We start from the raw sequence: 21,953 nt of genomic DNA, 5'->3' as shown, positions 1-21,953 counted from the left end.
TCTGTGGAACCAGGACACAGACTCCTGGGTCCACGAGTGGCTTCTCTAGCTAGTTATATTAGAGGCCACCACAAGAGGACTCTCTGGTCACTCAGTAACAGACTTAAATTTTGGCAATTTTGCAACAGAAAAGCTTCAAAAACAGACTCCAACGGGAAACTGCTGAACTGGAATTAATTTGCAAACTAAATTTGCTACTCTGAAACCTGTCACAAGAAGACTGTGAGTTTCAAGAAGCTGCCTGTCACTATACCCAGATCAGCACAATTGCAGAGAGGAAAGAGAATAGACACAGCTTGCCCCATTCTTACTGCTCCTTTCTCATTACTTTTCAATGAAAAATGCAGATGCAGGGCAACTAAAACATTCTGTGAATTTGTATCAGATTCACTGAATTGTTTCAGAAAAAAAAAACCATCTAAAAACAAAACTCCAAAAAAATTAAAAGGTTTCATTTCTACATTTTTGAAACAAAACGTTTTGAGTTTTAATTTGGAAAGACTTTGTTTAGAAATTTCCTTCCACTTTTTTTTTTTTAAGTTTTTAATACTCAAGATCACAAGGAAACCCATTGTTCCACCTGAAAAGATTTTTTAAAAACTGTTTAATTCACTGAAAATTCTGAAAAAGTTCATGTTGTGATTGACACAACATGATTCTCTCCCCCTCCCCCCACTTTTTTGGAATTGCCACCAAACCGAAAATCACTTATGTGCGCAGCTCTGATTGTTACAAATTATTCATTAGTATTTTGCATTCCAGTGCTGACCATAGCCATTCATACACACTGGAAAACACATTCCTTTCCTTCTGTGCTGTCCTGCTGTCCCCTGTTCCTCTTCTCTGCCCCATACCTCTCCTAGGCTAATCTGGAACCCTCAAGGAGTCTGATTTACCCCCACTCCCAAGATGGAAAACACTGGCTTATTGGCTTCCCTTTTCCTTCTTCCATGTCGTTGCCCTGTTTGGAGAGTCTATGTCTGGTGCCATGTTAAGAAACCCCTCAGAAGGAACATTACACTCATGAATTGTCAGAATTAATTCATACTGGGCAGAAGCTTTGTGTATATTATGTCATATACTGTACTGTTGAGCATCTTTTCAAACTCTGGCCAATAGGAAATGACGAGCGTTGAAAGTTTTTGTTTTAGAAAATTACACACAGGCAGTAGAATCTCAGGTGGTTAATTCTCACTTCACTAATTCCCAAACCCAATAACTCTCACACAAAAACTGGCAGCCTCATTTCACTTTCCAGCGAAGATTTAATAGCAAAGAGCAACAGCGAGGTCTCATATCATTAGCAGTTAATTACTTTTACAAAATATACTACAGTACATTTACTACTAGGCTATGAAATATTATCATAAAAAGTTAAAACTAAGCTATACTTGTCCAAAAAAATGAGGTGCATTTTGTAATGGAGTATTCACGACCCTTTTTTACATCCTTTTATTATTATTATTATTATTTTATTATATTATTATTTTGCTTCCTAGTTCACAAAATACAGTAATCTTATAATAGGGCTCCTACTGCTTTGTACAAATTGATGATGTCTCACTGTATAAAGTTTTCGATGGAATTTAAAAAGCAGATATGTTAAAAAGTAGGTCAAATATCAGACCGACCAATCTTGTTTAAATGAACGTCATTCAGAAACAACGATCATGTTAACTCATCAGACTCCTTTGACCATCTCAACTCGCCTGTCATGAACTGGTATTGGGAATTATGTGAAAGGTGAAACAGATGAAAGATAAAGTAGAATCAAGAGTCAGCTAAAACTGATTTCAGAGGATGACGGAAAGCTGGAATATCCATGCCTGGCATGTTTGGGAACAAAAAAGGACCTTGTTTAGTACAGTGGTTCTCTGACCTTTAGGTCACTACATAAGAGAAAGATCATTTCATGGATCACCTCTTCTCCACCTTTAACTTCCCTCAGCTTGGTTCCTAAAATATTTCATTCTGTGGTATACCAAGACTGTCAATAGAGACTGCTGGTGGTTCAAAACCACAGTATCAGAGGTTTCATATAAACTGAATGAGCCAAATAACTGAGAAAGGAGTTTGGGGTACAGATAGGCTGCAGATCTTGCAGGCATAGTTTTAGGCTATGAAAGGAAAATGACTTTTCTCTTCTGTACTGTAGATAAAATATCCATACTCTGTAACTCAAGCTTTGTCTCCCTTAAATCTAGATTGTGACCCTGGCTACATTCCTGAACATAGAAGCAAGAGGGTGTAAGGAGCTCCCTTACTTTCCTGCGTGGGTTATCCATATTGCAGGCAGCAGAATGGGGGGAGAGTAGCCAACACGGGGGTTCCTGTTCCCTCCTGTGCAGGTGAATGAGAGAATGGGGGAAGAGGTGGGGCATAGGCTGAGACTTGGTTCTCCACCTTACCCCAGTGTCCAGCCCAACTGAGAAAGAACGGAGAGGGGAAGTAAGGTGTGCCAGGAAAAGGGCAGGTGCAGTTTATTTCCCGTGTGGAACAAGGGGAAAGTAGAGACCGAACTGTGAGTCTCCCAGTCACAATTCAGTCCCAGCTACACTGCTCTTAGTGATATTTTCTGTAGGATCTGATGAAATGCCTTTATGTTGAGATTTTTCTATCTGTTTTGATAATTTGCTAGTACATCTGCTTTTATTTAAGACAGATGGAACTGGAGTCTCTTGGATGGGTGAGTGACTGATGGGTGTCTCAGAAAGAAGCTGATCTCTGACACTGAAGGAGGCAAAATGAATGGGGTTTTCAGCCTTAGTACAAGGTCAAAGATGGGGGAGTGTCCATTCTCAAGCAGTGCCATCAGTTGGCTGGCATAGGGTGGACAAGATAAGGAAAAATCACCAGTTTTGTACAAAGTCCAGTTTCAATGGTTTGTTGTTTTTGTTTGTTTTGTCTTTGAATTATTATTATTATTAAAGGGAAATATAGGCTAGAACTCCAGAATATACCATAGTGAAAATCCAATACACAATGGAAATAATACTTACCTGGCAAGAAAACAAAGATTACTCATGACCGGAACTGTAGAACATTAATAGAAACATAGAGTGCATTAGATAATACTGTACATGGACTGTAAGCATGTCTAAAGAGCAATATAAAGTGGCATGACTTTAAGAGGAAATGCAGACTGTATGGAAACATATTTCAAAAGTTTTCATCTAAAGCAACTGAAAAATATTCTGAAGGACACAAGTAATGTAAACTTCATTAGAATTATCCCAACCACTGTAGTGAAAGCAAGTTAAAATGCAATTTCTGTTGTAAGCACTCTTCCCACATTTTACAGTTGCTCAGATAAATTAGTTATTTTTTATTTGTTATTACTGTAGCACCTAGGAGGCCTAGTCATGAACCATACCCCATTGTGCTAGGTGCTGGACAAACACAGAACAAAAAGATTGTCTCTGCCAAAAAGGCTTGCAATCTAATTTCCTTTTGGTGTGAAATTCTCCAAGAAATTATCTGCATCCAGCATTTACAAGTTATTTCCTAATTCCCACAGCGCTCAAGTGCTCTAGGTTTTGAGATTATCTTAAAAATAAAATGAAAAAAAATTCATCGTGACAGCCTGGTACATTCACAACTTTCAAACTATTACTGAACAGAGTTTTTTTTCAAACTTGGCTTGTTTTGTAGATATCAACGACATTTAAAATTCAAGCAAGTCTGAAGACTGCAAATGCTGTAATTTACTATATGTAAATTTGTGTAAGAAATCCCCATTTGTATTATACTAAAAATGGTACTAAATGACACACACATTTTACAGAGAGAGAGAGAGAGACTAAGGACTAATTGATGATCCTAATTACTCTAGTGTAAAATTGAAGTAATGTAATTTGGTTCAGACTCGGAGCCAATATTTCAAGGCAGAAACAGAAGAGGGAAGATCTAAATATTGAGCTTTCAGCCTTAACATATCCTACCTTAATGTGATTTATCATCCTAAACATTGCATTAATACTAAGTTTTGGAATGAATTATATAATTACAAAGTTTCACAAGCAGTGGACATTCTCCTTAATAGAATTCCTATTCCTGTAGGGTGGATCATGATCAGCTTTTATACAGTGTACAGTATGGGAAGGGAGTAAGAAACCTCTCCCATTTTGCATAGCTAGTGTTAAGGTTAATCAGATATGCAAACCCTGCATTTGAAGGAGGGAAAAGATGTTACTGAGATGCTCCCCCCAAAGAACATCTCACTCCAAGGGGACAGAAAGAGGTGGAGAGAGGTAAAGAGCAGGGTCAGCTGAGGTCAGAGAGGGCCCTTAGCTTGGCTCTAATGCAGCACCACTGTCAGGAAATTGGGAGGATTGCTGGAGGCCAGAGAATGAAATGGGAGCCCAGAATCTCTGCACAGTTGGCTCTGGTCTCCCAGCAACTCCCATAGGTCTGCCAGTTTTGGGGGAGATTGTACAGTCTTAAACTCCATAAGCCAAACACCCACTCTAATTATATGCTGTGGGGAAATCTCCATGAGGAAATTCTGGGGGTGATTTCTTCCTAAAATAATCCTTCCTGCCAGTTTTCATGAGGAAAAGATTTGGCCAACTCTGGAGGCAAAAGAAAAGTTGTTTTGGCATTACAGTCCTCTTATATAATTTTCAGCTCAGTGTTAGTGTTAAACAAAAGCAGTCTTGGTAATTCCAGTGCCATTGAAAATGCAAGACAATGCAACATTGGTCAAACGGAAAATGAGAAAGTTGATGGGAGAAGCCTGCATTACTAAAAATGAGAGGAAAAATAAACATGGAGCCAAACTCTGCGCTGTTCCATTTCCAATGTTGCCCCCAAACTGTAAAACATACTTACAGTTGTTTGGACTACACTTTGTCATCTTATGGTACATACAATATTTTAAGCACAGTTTAAAGAATAATAAGATGTATGAATTTGATCAGGACTAACCCGCATGTTTTAAACTTCACAGGAAAGAAATCATGAATGGTATTTGGCTGGCTCTTGTAACAACAGAATCAGCATCTATATTTCTGAAGCTTTGAATTCAATGTTTGATGACCATGTCATTTTGGAATTAACACATCTATTTCAAATCATGCCATAATGTCATCACACAAATAAGGAGTTAAAAACTTTCATATGTGGAAGGCAACTAGGATTTTTTCTGGTCATTCTTCCTTGGGATTTTTCCCTTTGTATTTTCCATTTTACATCTCGAGAAACTGAATCACAAAGAAACTTGCTTGTTTGCTTGCTTGAACAGGGGTCAGTAATCCTAGGATTCCTAGACAAAGTGTGCAGGGAGGACAGGCAAAGACTTCCCCTTCTTTCACCAGGCCAGCAGAGCTGACCATGCATGGGGGAGAGGGTATGGTGAGCACAGAGTGTAATAGTAGCTGTGCTTCCTCTATGTCCCATGAAGCATTGTGCTTGCCTCCAGGAATGCCTGCTTAGGCGATGCACCTCTGCATTCTCAATGCAGCCAGTTGTTTATAGGTCACAATTGGGCCCTAAGTGACATGCTCAAGGTCACACTGGAAGTCTGTGGCAGAGCCAAGAGTAGGATGTAATGTTGCTAACCCCGCAGTCTGTACTTTAAGCACAAGACCATCCTTTCCCTTCATTACTAGACATGGAGACTCAGCAGATCTCTTTTCAATTCCCCATCTTTTAGAGATTTGTGCAGTTAAGGGCCTGAGTGTCTCACTTCGTTGCCTCATTTTGTGGCTGCTCTGCTAAACTCTTTGTAAGACATACCACAAATTAACCATTAAGAGACATAGGTTGAGAATATCAAGCTAAATTTCAAGGCCTAGAACATCTGAGGCATTACAGCTGAAAACTGTAGTGCTGCCATGCTGTGTAGGTTATAGAAATGCTTTTGTGACTCCTAGGGGAATAGTAAAGCTATGAACCAAGCTCTTTGCCCTTCCTCCCCTCTTTTCCTATGATGTAACTTGACATGACCGATGGAGTCAGACATGCTATGTTAACCTGCAATAAATCTGATAAAACATGGTCTTCTGTAAAAGAAAACATGGGGGAGGTTGTGATCTCTAGTATTCAGAAGACAGCTTTCAGACTTGACATTGGGAGTAAAGATTTCCCTCTAAATTGTACTGATGCAAACTGATTTGCTTGGCATTTTGCTTAGCCTTCTCAGAGTCTGAAGTAAAGTAACTGTTACTTTTAGATATTGACAATACAGCACAATTAGCATAAAATAACATTACACCCAAAACCACAAATAAAAACAAATATAATTTAGAGTTTTGACCCTAATATAGACTCTGCAAAGGCTGAATTTGCAAAATACATGTTGTTATCAGACCCTCATTCACCCTAATGAGGATCAGCTGAATTTTAACAAGCATTGTTTCAACTGCTTGGTGGCTGCTATATGATAAGCATTCTCAACTGTAGTGTTATAAGTATAACCAGCAGGCCTCCAGATGCTTTTATGGAGGAATTGGTAAGGTACAAGTGACACTGTGGTTGCTTGTTAAAAAAGTATAGAACTGTCTGTGTCTGAAAGCTCATGATGCTGGTGTTGACGTTATCAGTGGCAACATGTCATAGTGATACAGGCTAACAGAACATAGGACATGTTAGGATCAGAAAGAGGCTGTATGGTTCAATACAAAAGCCATTTTCTGGGTTATATTAATCCAGTCTTCCTGCTTTTTCGCCATAGTCCTAAATCCCCTCTATCTCCAGAAACAAACCTAGGTGTCTCAAGAATTTGTTTATATATTGTGGTGAAGCTGCCCTCCCCTGTAATTTATACCATATGGTTATTACATTTAGTTTTGGCTTAGATCCTGATCTACAGTCTAAACTATAAATGGATGTCATTTAAAAAAAATCCCTCTTTTTTTCGTTGACAGACACTTCAACCCTGAGGCATCTAAATACTGACCATTGCACCAATATATATTTCATTCAACATTTCTTCAGTTCTTCTGCCTTATTGTGACTGATATGGAAACTTGCTTCTAAGTCAGGGGGATGAAACACATGGCCTTTTTCAAAGTCACTGTCTATTCATGCCACTATTTAGGGCTCTCATCTTGGTCCCTTGGAAGAGTAGGCCCTACATATCATTATTACCACTATAGTTATGATTTATTATTTGTTTAGGTTACCACATGTTTTGTGCTGTACAAGAAACAGCTTCTGCCCTCAGCTTACAATCTAAGGCCCTGATCTTGCAAGTTACTCCAGGACTTCTGTGCCTGCCCAGAGTAGCTTGTAGGACTGTGACATAAAAGGCAGGCATAGATAAGAATGAAACACACTGGGAAATCCAGAAAAGGGAATAACTTACTTTTAAAGGTATATTTATTAATGAACTTTGCTCGTGGGCATTATGGAAGAAGTGTTTTTTTCAGGAGGGATCTAAATGTGGAAAGAATGGTTATTCTGAGTGGCCTGGATGTGTTTAAACATTTCTTCCCTCCATTTATCCTAAACATTTCACCCTTCCACAATGTACAGTGCTTTGTCTCCAGTGGTCTAGGAGCAGAAGTTCAACTCTCCATATTTTACAGGGACTTTCTTCCTTTCTCAGAGGGCCAAATCCTGCACTCGGTTTCACCACCACAACCATATTGACAAAACTTAATTTGATGCCATTTTTTACCACCGTATATAGGATCACAGTGTGAATCCAAAGTATTATTGCTTTTGAAAAGGAGAACTTTTAGAAAGATTGTTAGAAAGCAATACAATACCCTGGGATCACACTGTTAATGGATCACCTCACCTCAGGTGTATCCTCTGCTTGAAGGTCTGATGTTAAAGACATCTCTAAGGTTACACAGGGCAAAGCTGGGAGATTAAAAATCATTGAAAATATCTTTGATGTAGATGTTTTTTGCACTAAGAGATTTAAATGGTCATAAACATTTTTGTTCCATTTAGGACTTCAACTTTATTCTCCCCATTGGCAAAATTATTTCCACTCCTCAATAGGGATTACTTAGTCACACTGACAATCCCTAGACCCTAGTCTGTACTTATTTCAAATGAGGATGTCCCATCCACAGCACAAAAAGGAGAGGAGAATTTTGTCCTAAGAGAAAGTATTGACACGTGATTTTGAACTGATGTTATGCAGATATTCTGTAGAAAACAGAATTCATGGAGTGCAATAAACTGTTGACCAGTCATCATTTCAGATTTTTGACAGTTATTGTTAGAATTAATTAAGAGCTTTACAAATGAGCCTTGTATTGAACAAAGATGTGTACAAATAGGGTTAAAGGCCACTGTGGAGTAATGTTGTTCGTCATTCCAACCAGGATTGTGACCTACTACTCTTCCACAAGTGGACATGGAAGGATTGATGATATTTCAGGAGGAGACCTTGACTTTGTCTGCGTGGTCAGGGTATGGAAGAAGAAAAAACAACAATTATTGATCTTTCTTGCGCTAAGAGAAACATTTGCCAACATTTTGTGAGAAGGAAAGAGGATAGGCTCATCAAGAGACAAGAGGTTTACAGTTTAAGCAATAAGTATGACAGGCAAAACATTTTTTTGCAATTATAGCATGCTTTAGGAGAGGGCATAAGACACAAGACCAAAAGATGTGTGACACAAACCACCCCTGCAGTACTATAACCATCCTGATGCACACTGCCTGGGATGTTTTATTAGGGTTGAGTGAATAGTTCAGATTAAAAGACAAAATAAATAAAAGACTATTAGTACTAGCCTCATGAGAAACTAAGGCTCCGGTTTAGCAAAGCAGTTAGGCATCTGCTCAACTCATCCCTGTTCAGCAAAGTACCTATGTATGTGCTTAAGTCTCATCAAAGTTTAACTAACCATGTGGTTAACTGCTTTTCTGAATTAGGTCTCCATCCTGCATTGTGGTCCATGTGAGCAAATAGCTGCACCCATGCAGAACCCCACTGCCATCCGTGTGGCTTCATATGGATGCTGTGGTCCAGCCACACAGATGCCAATGCAGAATGAGGGCCTAAATCCAGTGGATCACTGGCAGTGCAGAAGACTCAACACGTAAACAAAATATAGTAGTTATTCTGGGGAGAAGAGTATGGCTGGCCTCTAGGGAGAAAAGTCGGGGCACGGGATGGAGGGGTAGGAAAAGAATGGGAAATGATAGAACGGGAGTAAAGAAGGGCAGGAAGGGGTTTAATTTCTTTTTAAAAATCCAATATATCTTCCAATAATTTAAGAAATATTTTTCCTTCCCTTTCATTTAACAACGTCAGTATTTTGGAGCATTAATGGCAACTATATGGTTTCTGACATTATTTATTATTTGTACTGCAGTAGCACTTAGAGACTTCAACCAGCTCAGAGCCCCCTTGTGCTATAGGTGTTGTAGTGACAATGCAATATAAAAAATGTGAGTATAATGCTGTTCTTTAAAAAATGAATTGGGTAATGGCAATATAGTATTTTAATGAAAACACAGAAATGCAATTTAAAAAGAATTTAAACAGTAGTTTGTTTTTACAAAAGCAGGGAAGCTTAAAAAGGGAAACAATTCTGAATAGCTTTAGAACTGTGAACACAATTGTAACATCATTCTGCCTACTTGTAAGAATGACCATAATGGGTTAGATCAGTGGTCCATGTAGCCCCGTGTCCTGTTTCTGACAGTGGGCAATGCCAGATGCTTCAGAGGGAATGGAGAGATAAAGGCAATTTCGAGTGATTCACTCCTGTCGTCCAGTCCCAGATTCTGGCAGTTGGAGGTTAAGGGACTCCTGGAGCATGGGGTTGTGTCCCTGACACTCTTGGCTAATAGCCATTGATGGACCTATCCTCCATGAATTTATGTAATTCTTTTTTGAACCCAGTTATACTTTTGGCCTTCACAACATCCCATGGCAACGAGTTCTGCAGATTGATTGTGCGTTGTGTGTGAAGAAATACTTCCTTTTGTTTTAAAACCTGCTGCCTATTAATTTCATCAGGTGACCCCTAGTTCTTGTGTTATGGGGAGAAGTAAATAACACTTCCCTGTTCTCTTTCTCCACACCAGTCATGATTTTATAGACCTCTGTCATATCCCCCCTTAGTTTTCTCTTTTCTAAAATGAACAGTCCCACTCTTTTTTATTCTCTCCTCCTGTGGAAGCTGTTCCACATCCCTAATCCTTGTTCATCTCTGCACCTTTTCCAATTCTAATATATCTTCTTTGAGATGAGGCAACCGAACTGAAGGCAGTATGCAAGGGGTAAGTGTACAATGGATTTCTATAGTGGCATTGTGATATTTTCTGTCATCTTATATAACCCTTTCCTAATGGTTCCTAACATTCTGTTAGTGTTTTTGACTGCCGCTGTACACTGAACAGATGTTTTAAGTGAACTATCTGCAATGACTCCAAGATCTCTTTCTTGAGTAGTAACAGCGAATTTAGACACTTTCTAAATTGTATGTATAATTGGGATTATTTTTTCTAAGGTCCATTACTTTGCACTTATCAACATTGAATTTTATCTGCCATTTTGTCCCTCAGACAACCAGTTTTAAAAGATTGCTTTTTGTAATGTCATACCAATAATAACAACTTGAGGGTGCATCCTGTTCACAATAACCGTGCCCTGGGCCGAACAAACTGGAGGCTTAAAAGATGTGGTTTTTTGGTATCGTCAAGATAAGGGGTGCAGCAGCACCCCTAGTTCCAGCACCTATGCATGGTAGGATATAAATCCCTTCACAGCTAACTGGTACCAATGCTGCCCAAGTAGGTAGTATCCAAAAGTTGTTACTGTGTGAAGACTGTTCCGTAGCCTCTGTGTCACAACTTTCAGTTCCTAGTACAGAAAAGCATCACAAAAAGCATCATTTGGCAACCTCAGCAAAAAGGATAAGGAACGCCTAAGCATAAAATGTTTACTAACTTCACAACTCTTGCAGTGTTCCTTGTAGTTCAAGGTTGAGGCATATTGGTGGGGCAGTGCGAAGCCTGGTATTTGTTCTATGGATAATTAAAGGACTGGAATTTCCAGGAATGGCTTATCTGGCACCTTCCAGGAGAACTAAGTTCCTGTTGAAAGTGTAAGTGGTGCGTGATGAAAGCGGTGACCAGTGGAATGACATTGCATTGTCTAAAATATGACATTTCATATTTGAAATGTGGCAGCATTTCATTCTGGAGGTGATTCTTCCGAGAAGGACATCACAGTTTAGTGGCTTGGTATATTTAGATATGTAGCATGTCGCAGAAGCTAAACAGTGCAGATTCTGATTTAGGTTCTAGTCCAGTATGCTAGTAATAGTAATATAAGAACACTGTTATGCCAGTGACTTCTCAGTTGCATCTACTAGGACTTGGAAACAAGGTCTTCAGCCTCATTGGGGTTATATGGATGTGCAATTTCAAATAAAAAATGAACCATAATAAGGCAACTGTCTTCAAGTAAGCCCCCAAGAAAATACATCATAATTTTATCCATAAATTTGTCATTTTTGTGGTACTGCTACAGTTATAAAACAGATATTTAAGTGATAGCTTATTAAGTTAAAACTGTAATGCTTTTAAACCTGTCATAACCTTAGCTACAGTGAACACTAAAGATGGTCTTTACCTGAAATGTTAGTCTACAGAATGTATGACTATTTTAAAGTGATGTATATACAGTAGTATTATAATCATAATTTAGGCAGTACGGTCCCAATCCTGCACGGTGCTGAGCACCTGCAACTACTACTACTAAGGCAGGAGCCAAGGGCACTCAACACCTCACAGAAGTACTCAGCACCTTGCAGGAATGGGCCCTATACTAATATTTTTACCCACTGATCCTTCTTGGGAAACTCGAATTCATTTTGTTTAGAGTTACCCAAGGGTGTTGTGGCATGGAGGTGTGGATGTGTGAGGGGAGTGGGCAGAAAAGAGAGGATGCGTTCACATATTTATTTCTCAGAACACGAAGTTTTTGCTCTGATTACAAGTTGCAAATGAAATTTACTTAGATTACTGAATGGCATGAAAAAGATTGATAATTACTGTAACCTGTACCAGTGCAAAGAGTAGAATCAAGACTGTAAGTTAAAAATGTACCGCGGCTGCCATGGTGTGTGATCTGTCCGTCATGTACCCGTCACTGTGGATTGTGTGCAAGTCACACCATTGCTGTGTACCCCCGTTTACCTCTTTGGGTGTGGAATTTTGTGTGACTTAAATTGTTAGTAAGGTGCTTTGAGATCCTTAAATGAAATGCACTGTGTACTGCATTGTGTAAATGATTATTAATGATTAAATGAATGGAATACTTTAAGCTATATGCATCATATTGATTGGTGTGTGTGTGTGTGTGTGTGTATATATATACACACTTTAATTTGGATACAAAGAGCTCAATTCACCCCTTCTGATATAACACGATGTACAGCGAACACCCTTGCACTAGTGAGAGCTATTGCACACCAGGGCAATTCACCCCATGGGACACTAGGCAGCTCTCTTACCATCACTTTCCTTTAGGATTTCACCAGAGGAGGGCAGCTTTAAATTGGCCTCGTCCCTCCATGGGAAGCCCCATCAGTGGAGCCTACCTGAGACTATGCTAATTAATTGTATTTGTCAGGTGCTTTGGTTATGTTCCTTTCCAAGCCAGCACTGCCCAGTTTGTTGGCCAGTTACAGGCTCCCAGAGGAGTGGGATTTGTAGGCATTCCTCACTGACGCAACCCCCTTTCCTCAACTTTCCCCTGCGGAGGGCACTGAGTCCTCAATGGAAGTCTGGTTACATTGGCCTGAGTCAAGACCCAAAAACATAAACAAAGTCTCTCTTACCCAGATAGAGGACCAGAGGGAGGAGTAAGGACACAGGAGTCCTCTGCAAAGGTTGCTCTGTTCCTATGAGCTGGACAAGGATGTCACTCAATAGCTTCTGTAGTCCCGGAAAAACTCCAACTCACTTCTCCCTGTGGACAGGAGAGGAGTTAGCAGGACACCAGAGTAATCCTGTTACATTGTAAGGAGCGTGGATATTTTTATAGTTTTGGAACAATAACAAAAATGCATTCTACTTCTTTTCATTTACAGTGTGTAACAATAACAAGGCCCTTCAGCTTACCAAGAAAATAAAGACTTAAAGCTCTCTTGGCAATGGCGACTCACTCAGTGGTTCTTACTGGGCTGATAAAGGACTGCTGTGGTAGCTCTTAGGTCTCAGTTCAGGAAAGCACTGATGCATGTGCTAAAACACATACTTAGGTACTGCCCTAGGTCATGATGTGTTTCTGAAGTGGGGACTTATTGCTGAATCATTAATTAATGTTAGTTAATAAAGAAGTAAGTATATATATTGCACCACTGGGCCAAAACCTGACAGGTAACATGTACCTTGCTGAGCATTGATTTCAGTGGGAGTTGCAGGGGCACTATACCTTTCTGGATTTGGTCCAACTGGAGTGGAGGGCACTCAGCTCCTCAGAGGCTGTGCTGAACATCTCACAGCCTGGGTCCCTTCTGATCTAAATGCAGCTTGGCAAGAATAGCATGAGTTCAGGAAGTGCCTTCTCTGTGAGTGTAATCACTGATGAATCAGTCTTACTTTTACTGATAAAGCAGACAGCTAGAGTTGTGGCAGCCAAGTTTTGGTCACCAAAATAGTGATTGCACTACAGTCATCTATCATAATTGTACCAATGGTATTTATTTTCCTGATTGATTCTGATAAAATCAGCGCACAGTCCTACTACATCTATACTGTGGTTTTGAGGCATCTAGCCCTGGGGATTAGAGTGGGAAAGTTCTTTTTTTAATTTGATTTTTAAACTTCATATCACTGATAAGATAAATAAACAATAATAAATAAGAGAACCATATTTCACAGTTTATAGCTTTCATTAATTTTTAAGGAACAAGTCAAAGAAATTACTGAAACAAAGCAATCATGGATGCTGTATGATGAGAGGATCAAAGAGCCGCTTTAATATTTAATGAGACCAAAAACCTCTTACAACTAATCATGTTTTACTGGCACTTGCCCTTTGGTCTGGCAAGTGACTGTGTGTTTCTAAGGGACTAACATTTTTGTCTTTCTAATGAATTATCATTCTTACAGTAAGTAAATGTGGCAGGGTGGAGCTGTTTGCTTCATTAGTTTAGTTTAGGAAGCAAGATCTTTGTTCACATATCTCGATATTAATGATACTTTTACTTAAAACAATACTTCCCCTAATTTAATAGTGCCTTTTCAGCCAAGGATTATTCGTATTAATTAATTGAGCCTTACAACAGCCTTATACTGCCAGATGGGTATATTGTGACTCAGAAATGAATGGGCCCTGATTCAGCAGTGCACTGAAGTATGTGCATATGTTGATTCCTAGGCCTTGTCTACACTACACTGTTTTGTCGACAGAAGTCAGTTTTCATCAACAAAACAGTGGAGGTGTACACACTGCAATGGTCCTCCCACCGATGTAATTCTCCTGCTACGCCAACATAATAAAACCACTTTGAGGAGTGGCATAGAGCATTTTGCGACCAAGTTAGAGTGATGCAGTGTCAGTATAGACGCTGCACTTGCTTATGTTGCCCTAAGTGGCCTCCAGAAGGTGTTCCACTTCCTGTTTGCTTGGCATGGAGAGTTCACAGAGGATCTTCCCCTCTGACCATGCTGGCTTTCCACAGCAAACGTGCTCCTGCCTGGACTACACCAGAGTTGTTGGATCTGCTGGGTCTGTGGGAAGAGGAAGCTGTGCAGTCGCAGCTCTGCTCCAGCCATAGGAACTTTGATATCTACAGGCAGATGGCTTGTGGCATGGAGGCGAAAGAGCATGAAAGGGACATGCAACAAGGGACATGCCGTGCTAAGATTAAGGAGCTGAGGCAGGCGTACCAGAAGGCAAGGGAGGCCGACCATCACTCTAGTGCAGCACTGAAGACATGTCGCTTCTACCAAGAGCTGCACGCTGTCGGCAGCCGCGACCCCACCTCCACTGCTATAAGCCCCATGGATACTTTGGGGGAACTGGAGGCAGTGGCTAGCAGAGTCAACCCCAATGACGAAGTGGTGGACTAGGAGATTGAGTTGGGGGAGAATGTGGGACAGGTGACAGGGTCATCCGGAGGCGTGACAAGCGATGACCTCTTTTTGACTCTGAAGGGGTCTAGCCAATCCCAGTACTCTGGCTCTGGCGCACCTGAAGCAGGAGAGGGGAGCTCCAGTAAGTACTCATTTTGCTTTGATATGGCACAGTGACATGAGGCAGAGGTGTCCTTTATTTTGTTAGATGGTGCACCTGGGAGAAGGGATAGAAATTAACAGCACTCTAGGTACTGTTTATATCTGCTTCTCATTCCACAGTGCAGCTACATAGTTGGGACCCTGCAGAAAAGTTTGTTAATGCACACCAGGATTTCCCAGGAATCTTCCATAGAGATCTCCAGAAAACTTTCCTGAAGATACTCTGCAATCCTCTGCTGACGGTTCCTTGGCAGAGCTGCTTTTTTATTTTCCCCATTGCAGGAAACTTTGCCGCACCAATTGGCAATTACTTCTGCAGGAACCAAAGCAGCAAACAGACAAGTGGCATACGGACCCAGTCTGAAGCCGCACACATGCAGGAGATGCACCCTTGCATCCTCGGTTACCCTCAGCAATGAGATATCAGATTCAATCATCCCCGCCTGCGGAAAACAATGCCAGTATTCACAATAGTGTCCCTAGGCATATATAGTGATCCCTTCTGAAACCACCCAGACTCTTTATGCCTTCTTGCACCTTCCCCCCTCACCACATTTAGTGCTCTCACTGTACTGCATACTTACCAAGGGAAAGTGAGAAAGGCATATGTAACTTTTATGATTCAGGACTGTGAGTGCACTCACAATATTGACTCTGTGTACTGTTTGGGTGTTTTTGCTTCTGCAGATGTGCCCTTGAGGGCCAGCTCCTACTCACCAGCAGAGCACCTCCATCAGATAAGGAGGTGAACATGTTTCAAGAAGTGTTGCAATTATCTGATCATGCTGATAGTGAGCACAGAGCATGGAGAGAGACAATAAATATCTGAATAAAAAAATTCAGAATGGATAGCCAGGGGAGGAAATGGGCAGGTGTTGATAACAGAGGAGCAGGAGCAGATGATAAAGCTCATGGAGGACCAAACAGAGATGCTCAGGTCCCTGACTGCACTGTAGTCGGAATACATCCATGCTTGACTCCCCCTGCAGGCCATACAGAACTGTATTCCATGCCCTCCCCAAACTCCCCACACACATTCCTCACATGTTTCCTGCCCGTCATAGTACCCCTTACACTCCACCCCTAGGGACATGTACCATAATGACAGCTGGACTTACACACAGCTGTGAGAGCCTCATTTGAGAGAATGCTGCTCAGTGTCATGTCCCGTGTAAGAAATGGAAATCTGTGTATTAATGTTTAATAAAAATTTAGTCTTAAAAATTAAATGATTCTTTATTTGTGTCCTACACACAGTTGTTGCAGCAGAAATTGATACACAGTGGCAATTGGCAGACTACAGTTAACGCTCAGGCAGGGATCATTACAGGGATCATTCAAGGTGGCAAGTAAACAATGCTTGGCTGAATGCATTACAGAAAGACACATTATTGGGACTCATTATCAAAATGCTGCCTCAAAGCATCCCTGATTCGAATACCCCCGCCCCTCTTTGAGCCCCTCTGATAGCCATGGTGTCTGGCTGCTCAAAATCAGTCACCAGGCAATCCACCTCACTGCTCCACCCTGGGGAAACTTTTCCTCCTTGGCTTCACAAATGTTATACAGAGCACAACAGGCTGCTATGACCATGGGAATATTTTCCTCATTGAGGTCTAACCTGCCAAAAAGGCAGCATCAGTGAGCCTTTAATCTGCTAAATGCACATTCATTGGTCATTCTGGATTACTGTGGGCATTTCCACAACCTCTATTGGAATCTTCTGGTCTGGAAAGAAAGTCTCTGCATGCAGCTTTCTATACAGGCCAGTGTTCCTGAAGATGTGTGTGTCATGCATAGGGGCCTACCAAATTCACAGCCATGAAAAACTCATCACGGACTGTGAAATCTGGTCTCCCCCCGTGAAAACTGGTCTTTTGTGTGCTTTTACCCTATACTATACCGATTTCACGGGGGAGACCAGTGTTTCTTAAACTGAAGGTCCTGACCCAAAAGGAAGTTGCAGGGGGGTCGCAAGCTTATTTTAGGGGGGTCGCAGTATTGCCACCCTTACTTCTGTGCTGCCTTCGGAGCTGAGTGGCCGGAGAGTGGCAGCTGGTGCCCGGGAGCCCAGCTCTGAAGGCAGCGCCTTGCCAGCAACAGTGCAGAAGTAAGGGTGGCAATACCATACCATTGCACCCTTACTTCACACTGCTGCCTTCAGAGCTGGGCAGCCAGAGAGTGGGAGCTGCTGACTGCGGGCCCAGCTCTGTAGGCAGCAGCTCAGAACTAAGGGTGGCAATACCATACTTTGCCATCCTTACTTCTGTACTGCTGTTGGCGGTGGCTCTGCCTTCAGAGCTGGGCTCCCAGCCAGCAGTCACCGCTTCCCAGCTGCCATCCCTGAAGGCAGCACTGCCGCCAGCAGCAGCGCAGAAGTAAGGGTAGCAGTACCGCAACCCTCCCTACAATAACCTTGCGACCCCTTCCCCACAACTCCTTTTTGGATTAGAACCCCTTCAGTTACCATGAAATTTCAGATTTAAATAGCTGAAATCATGAAATTTATGATTTTTAAAATCCTACATCCGTGAAATTGAGCAAAATGGGCTGTGAATTTGGTTGGGCCCTAGTCATGCACCTTCCCTGACTACCATATGCTGATGTCAGTGAAATGACCCTGGTGATCCACCAGCACCTGCAATACCATAGAGAAGTAGCCCTTTCTGTTGATGTACTCTGTCGCAAGATGGCCTGGGGTCAAAATTGGGATATGCGTGCCATCTATCCCCCCACCGCAGTTAGGGAATCCCATTGCTGCAAAGCCATCCACTGTTCACCACCCAGAGTCACAGTCCTTCGTAGCAGGAGGCAATTAATGGCCCTGCACACTTGCATCACCGCAACACCCATGGTGAACATCCCAACTCCAAACTGATTCGCGACTGACCGGTAGCAGTCTGGAGTTGCCAGCTTCCACACAGCGATCTCCACTCGCTTTTCCACAGTGAGGGCAACTCTCCTTGTGGTGTCCTTGTGCCGCAGGGCAGGGGCAAGCTCCGCAGACAGTTCCAGGAAGGTGGTTTTGCGCATCCAAAAGTTCTTCAGCCACTGCTCGTCATCCCATATCTACATCACAATTAAATCCCACTACTTGGTGCTTGTTTCGCACGCCCAGTAATGATGGTGCACCGTGTGCAGCTGCTCCATGAATGCCAACAGTGATCTTGAATTGTTTCTTTCAGCGGCACATAACAGGGCAGGCACCACCAATTCATTTTCAGATTTGCAGTTCATGAAATACTGCAGGATCAGCTGTGTTGTGTTCATAATGCTTAATACAAGTCTGAAGAGCAGCGCAGGATCTATGCTTTCAGGCAGAGATGGCGAGTGCCAACTTTACAGGGGAAGTTGAAAAATGGCACAAAACGTCGTCGGAAGCTCATGGATTGATGGGACAGAGAAAACTGCATCATGGGGGCAGTGAGCCCACCCCCATAATGCACTGCTATCCATTCCCAGAACTTCTAGTGTCAGAAGGTGGTGATTTGAACAGTGGGCTAGCTACCCAGGGTGCAGTGCTCTCTCTGTCGGTGCTAGAGCACCAACTGTGGACACGCTCCATCCACATTATCTGGGTTGAGGGGCAGCAAAAGAGTGCCTATTAATAAAACACATGCCTATGTAGGTTGTGGCACTTCTGTGTATTTTTATGGAATCAATAATGGTGTAGGTCTTTTATGGCAATGTATGCAGCATGATTGCGCTGTCTAACAGTGATGACTGTATTTTTGATGTGCTGCACTAACACTGAAGCACTGACAAATATATGGGAAAAGATTTACCAATTGCTTTAGAAGTAATCTGAACCCTGACTGAACTTTTATTAGGCTCACATATCATTTGCTGTTTTGACTTCAGAACAAGGAAAATATTTTTTATAACAACTTATGTAAAGTCCCAGAAGGAGGAATGATCTTTTGAAACACTGGAATCTTGAAAAGTGAAAAATTTGTCCTGATGTGGTTTCATAAACTAAATAATCGGACAGGAGAAAATATATTAATCAAAAATTATATATCCTTTAAAAAGAAAATATTCTTGGAGCCTTTTACAACAGCTCCATTTCAGAGATAATCAGAATGTCATAAAATGGTCATACTGGATTAGACTAATGGTCCATCTAGCTCAGTCTCCTGTCTTCCAACAGTGGCTAATGCCAGATGCTTCAGAGGCAGTGAACAGAACAGGGCAATTTACTGAGTGATCCATCTCCCAGCTTCTAGCAGTCAGTGTCAAATCACGATAGTTCACTAGGTTACATTTGTAAAGGTACTTGAGTGGATTTGTTAATTTGTATGATCAAGTTGAAATGTCATATCAAGGGGCAATAAATAAATTGGAAAATGGAAATAAAAACTTTTAAAAAAAAGAATCAAGGTTAAAGAAGATCCTAGTGTTAAGAAAGTGCAACTGTTTAAGAAAATAAAAAATGCTTTGTGAATATTCATACAGGCCTTGATTCAGAAAGGCACTCCTAAGGAGTTCAACATGTGCTTAAGTACTTTGCTGAATCAGGGTCTGATTCCAGTAGTTACAGATCATTATTAAGCAGATTAGTTAATCCAAAAGAGTGGGGGTGGGGGATTAGGCTATCTAGAAGAAAGTGAATAATTTGTAATAAAAAATCATTCAATAAAATTTGCACCTTTTTCTCTTAGAAAATTATCTAAAAACAGGCTGCAGAATTCTTTTATATTTTAATTATTGAAAATTATTTGTAGATTTCTTCAGTGCATAAATTTTGGTCTGCAATAATTCATGAGCAATTCACTGTGAATATTTAAAAAATTCACATGGCGTTAGTCAATCCCCAGTCCTTCAATTACCTCTGGGTGGATGCAGAATGAAGGTCATAATTAGATATGTGATATGATATTGATTGGGTGACTGATGTAGTTAAAGAACAACAGAATGAGTTTTGAATTGCAGATTCAATTGTAAAATCTGCAAATTGAAATTCACATTGTTGCTTAGTTATTTATGCCATTTGAAAATCACAGTTTGTTGTTTATACATTTTGACATACTAATTTTGGCAAATATTCAACTTAAAAATTCATTTTTCTCAAAGTCTAGTTGATTGGAATGCACTCTTCACTAGAATATTCATGGAAAATTCATTTGCCAGAATAGTAAAGCTTATTCACTGGAATATCTATGAACTGTAAACACAAAAAGGTCATGAACACAGTCAAAGCAAATATATGAATAATTGCAGATTTCTATAGGTGAATATAAATTCTCCCCTCCCAGGTCACGTTCAGTTCTTCATAGGAGAAAGGGAAAAGTCTTGTGGGTCAGGCATAGAATTGGGAATTAAGAGATAAATCACTTTGGCCCTACTTCTACAATGAGCTCCATATGGACAGACCACTGTGGAGCTCACTTGAAGTCAATGGGGTTCAGTGCAGGACAGGGCAATGTCTGCACAGAACTCATTACATGATACCTTAGTCTCTCTGTGTTGTAAAATGAGTGTGTTAGGGTGGTGTTAGGTTTTGTTCTGTAGTGCTTTGAGTCCCTTGGATAGAAGGTGCTAAATAAGTCCAAAAAATCAGTATATAATTCAGAAATAATTTCTTTGAAGGTACCACAATATTGAGAAATCAGTCTTGGTAGTGATTGCCATCTATTTGAATTGATTAAGAGATGAATTTATGATAATAGGAAGTAGTATCTTGCTAATTTGTTCTTACGAGCTCTTTAAAGTTAATGGGCACAAATACAAAATATCAATATCCACTCCCTTAGTTTGGCATCCATTGTGCACATCTTCACAAGGAACCCATAGGAATTATTTTAAACAAGTTTGTTCTTTTCCATCAGGTTGGTGGTCACACCATGTTGCCCATTCGTTGGATGCCTCCTGAGAGCATCATGTACAGGAAGTTCACCACAGAAAGTGATGTCTGGAGCTTGGGGGTCGTTTTATGGGAAATCTTCACCTATGGCAAACAGCCATGGTATCAGCTCTCAAACAATGAGGTGTGTATAATGCACTGTGGATAACAAAATGTGCTTGAGATGGTGGAGTTTAACTAAAGATATGGATGCCACAAGGGAATCACTCTCTGATTGGAAAGGATAGCACACAAGTTGCAATGTTATTTACTATAAAAATCATTACACACTTGTCAACACTTATGGTATTACCGCAAATGTCATGTTTTGGGTCCATTTTTCTCTGGCTTTTTTAATTTTTCCCACTAAGAGAGAAGGGTGTTATCCAAGTAGAATATGAGAAAGTTGTGAGGTAGGCTGGAACCTGCCTGGAGTGTGGAATAAAAACTGAGGTGACAAGTGTTGCAGTCGTGCAAAGGAAAGGAGCTGGAGTATCTTCAGCCCAACCTCTGGCAGTCTCTATTACAGATATCAACCAGTGTGTGTAAGTGACTCAAGAACAATGCTGCTGTCCCACCCCAGTCTATAACAAATTGAGGGGATCTGAAAGTCCTTTGAAGCTCAGGAAAACTCTGCCAGGGATGACCCCTTGTATCTCCAGTCGCTGACCACCTGCCACTGTGATGCCTCTATGAGCATGTGGGAGAGGATAGTTCCGAGTGAGAGAGGGGTATGGAGTCTGTATCACAAACCCTACCACAATTGCCAATAGTTAGGGTACTTGTGCTCAGTCTCAACAGAGGCTTGTGTGGGTGTGGGAGCTGAACTTAAACCCTTAGAATGAATTACCCTGTTAAGTGGGGTGAAGGGCATTGATCCCTCCAAGTTAGGATTTTGGGAGGTTGATGGAACAGATTTGGGAAGCTTATAACATTGTTGCCCGTG

The 21,953-nt window shown here is 41.0% G+C and overlaps 1 protein-coding gene across 2 annotated transcripts in view; it reads left to right on the top strand.

Annotated features, from left to right (window-relative positions):
* Nucleotides 1-21,953, top strand: part of NTRK2 (neurotrophic receptor tyrosine kinase 2) — a 265,538-nt gene that overhangs the window by 234,841 nt on the left and 8,744 nt on the right. For both annotated transcript variants that reach the window (XM_074953176.1, XM_074953175.1), the window contains exon 16: nucleotides 20,994-21,152. In XM_074953176.1, the coding sequence (XP_074809277.1) occupies nucleotides 20,994-21,152 (159 nt within the window). The remainder of the gene's footprint in view (nucleotides 1-20,993; nucleotides 21,153-21,953) is intronic.

The sequence above is a fragment of the Natator depressus genome, chromosome 5 (assembly GCF_965152275.1).
Source record: "Natator depressus isolate rNatDep1 chromosome 5, rNatDep2.hap1, whole genome shotgun sequence".
NCBI lineage: Eukaryota > Metazoa > Chordata > Testudines > Cheloniidae > Natator > Natator depressus.
Note: the sequence above shows the minus strand (reverse complement) of the source record. Positions and strands in the feature narration are given on the sequence as shown.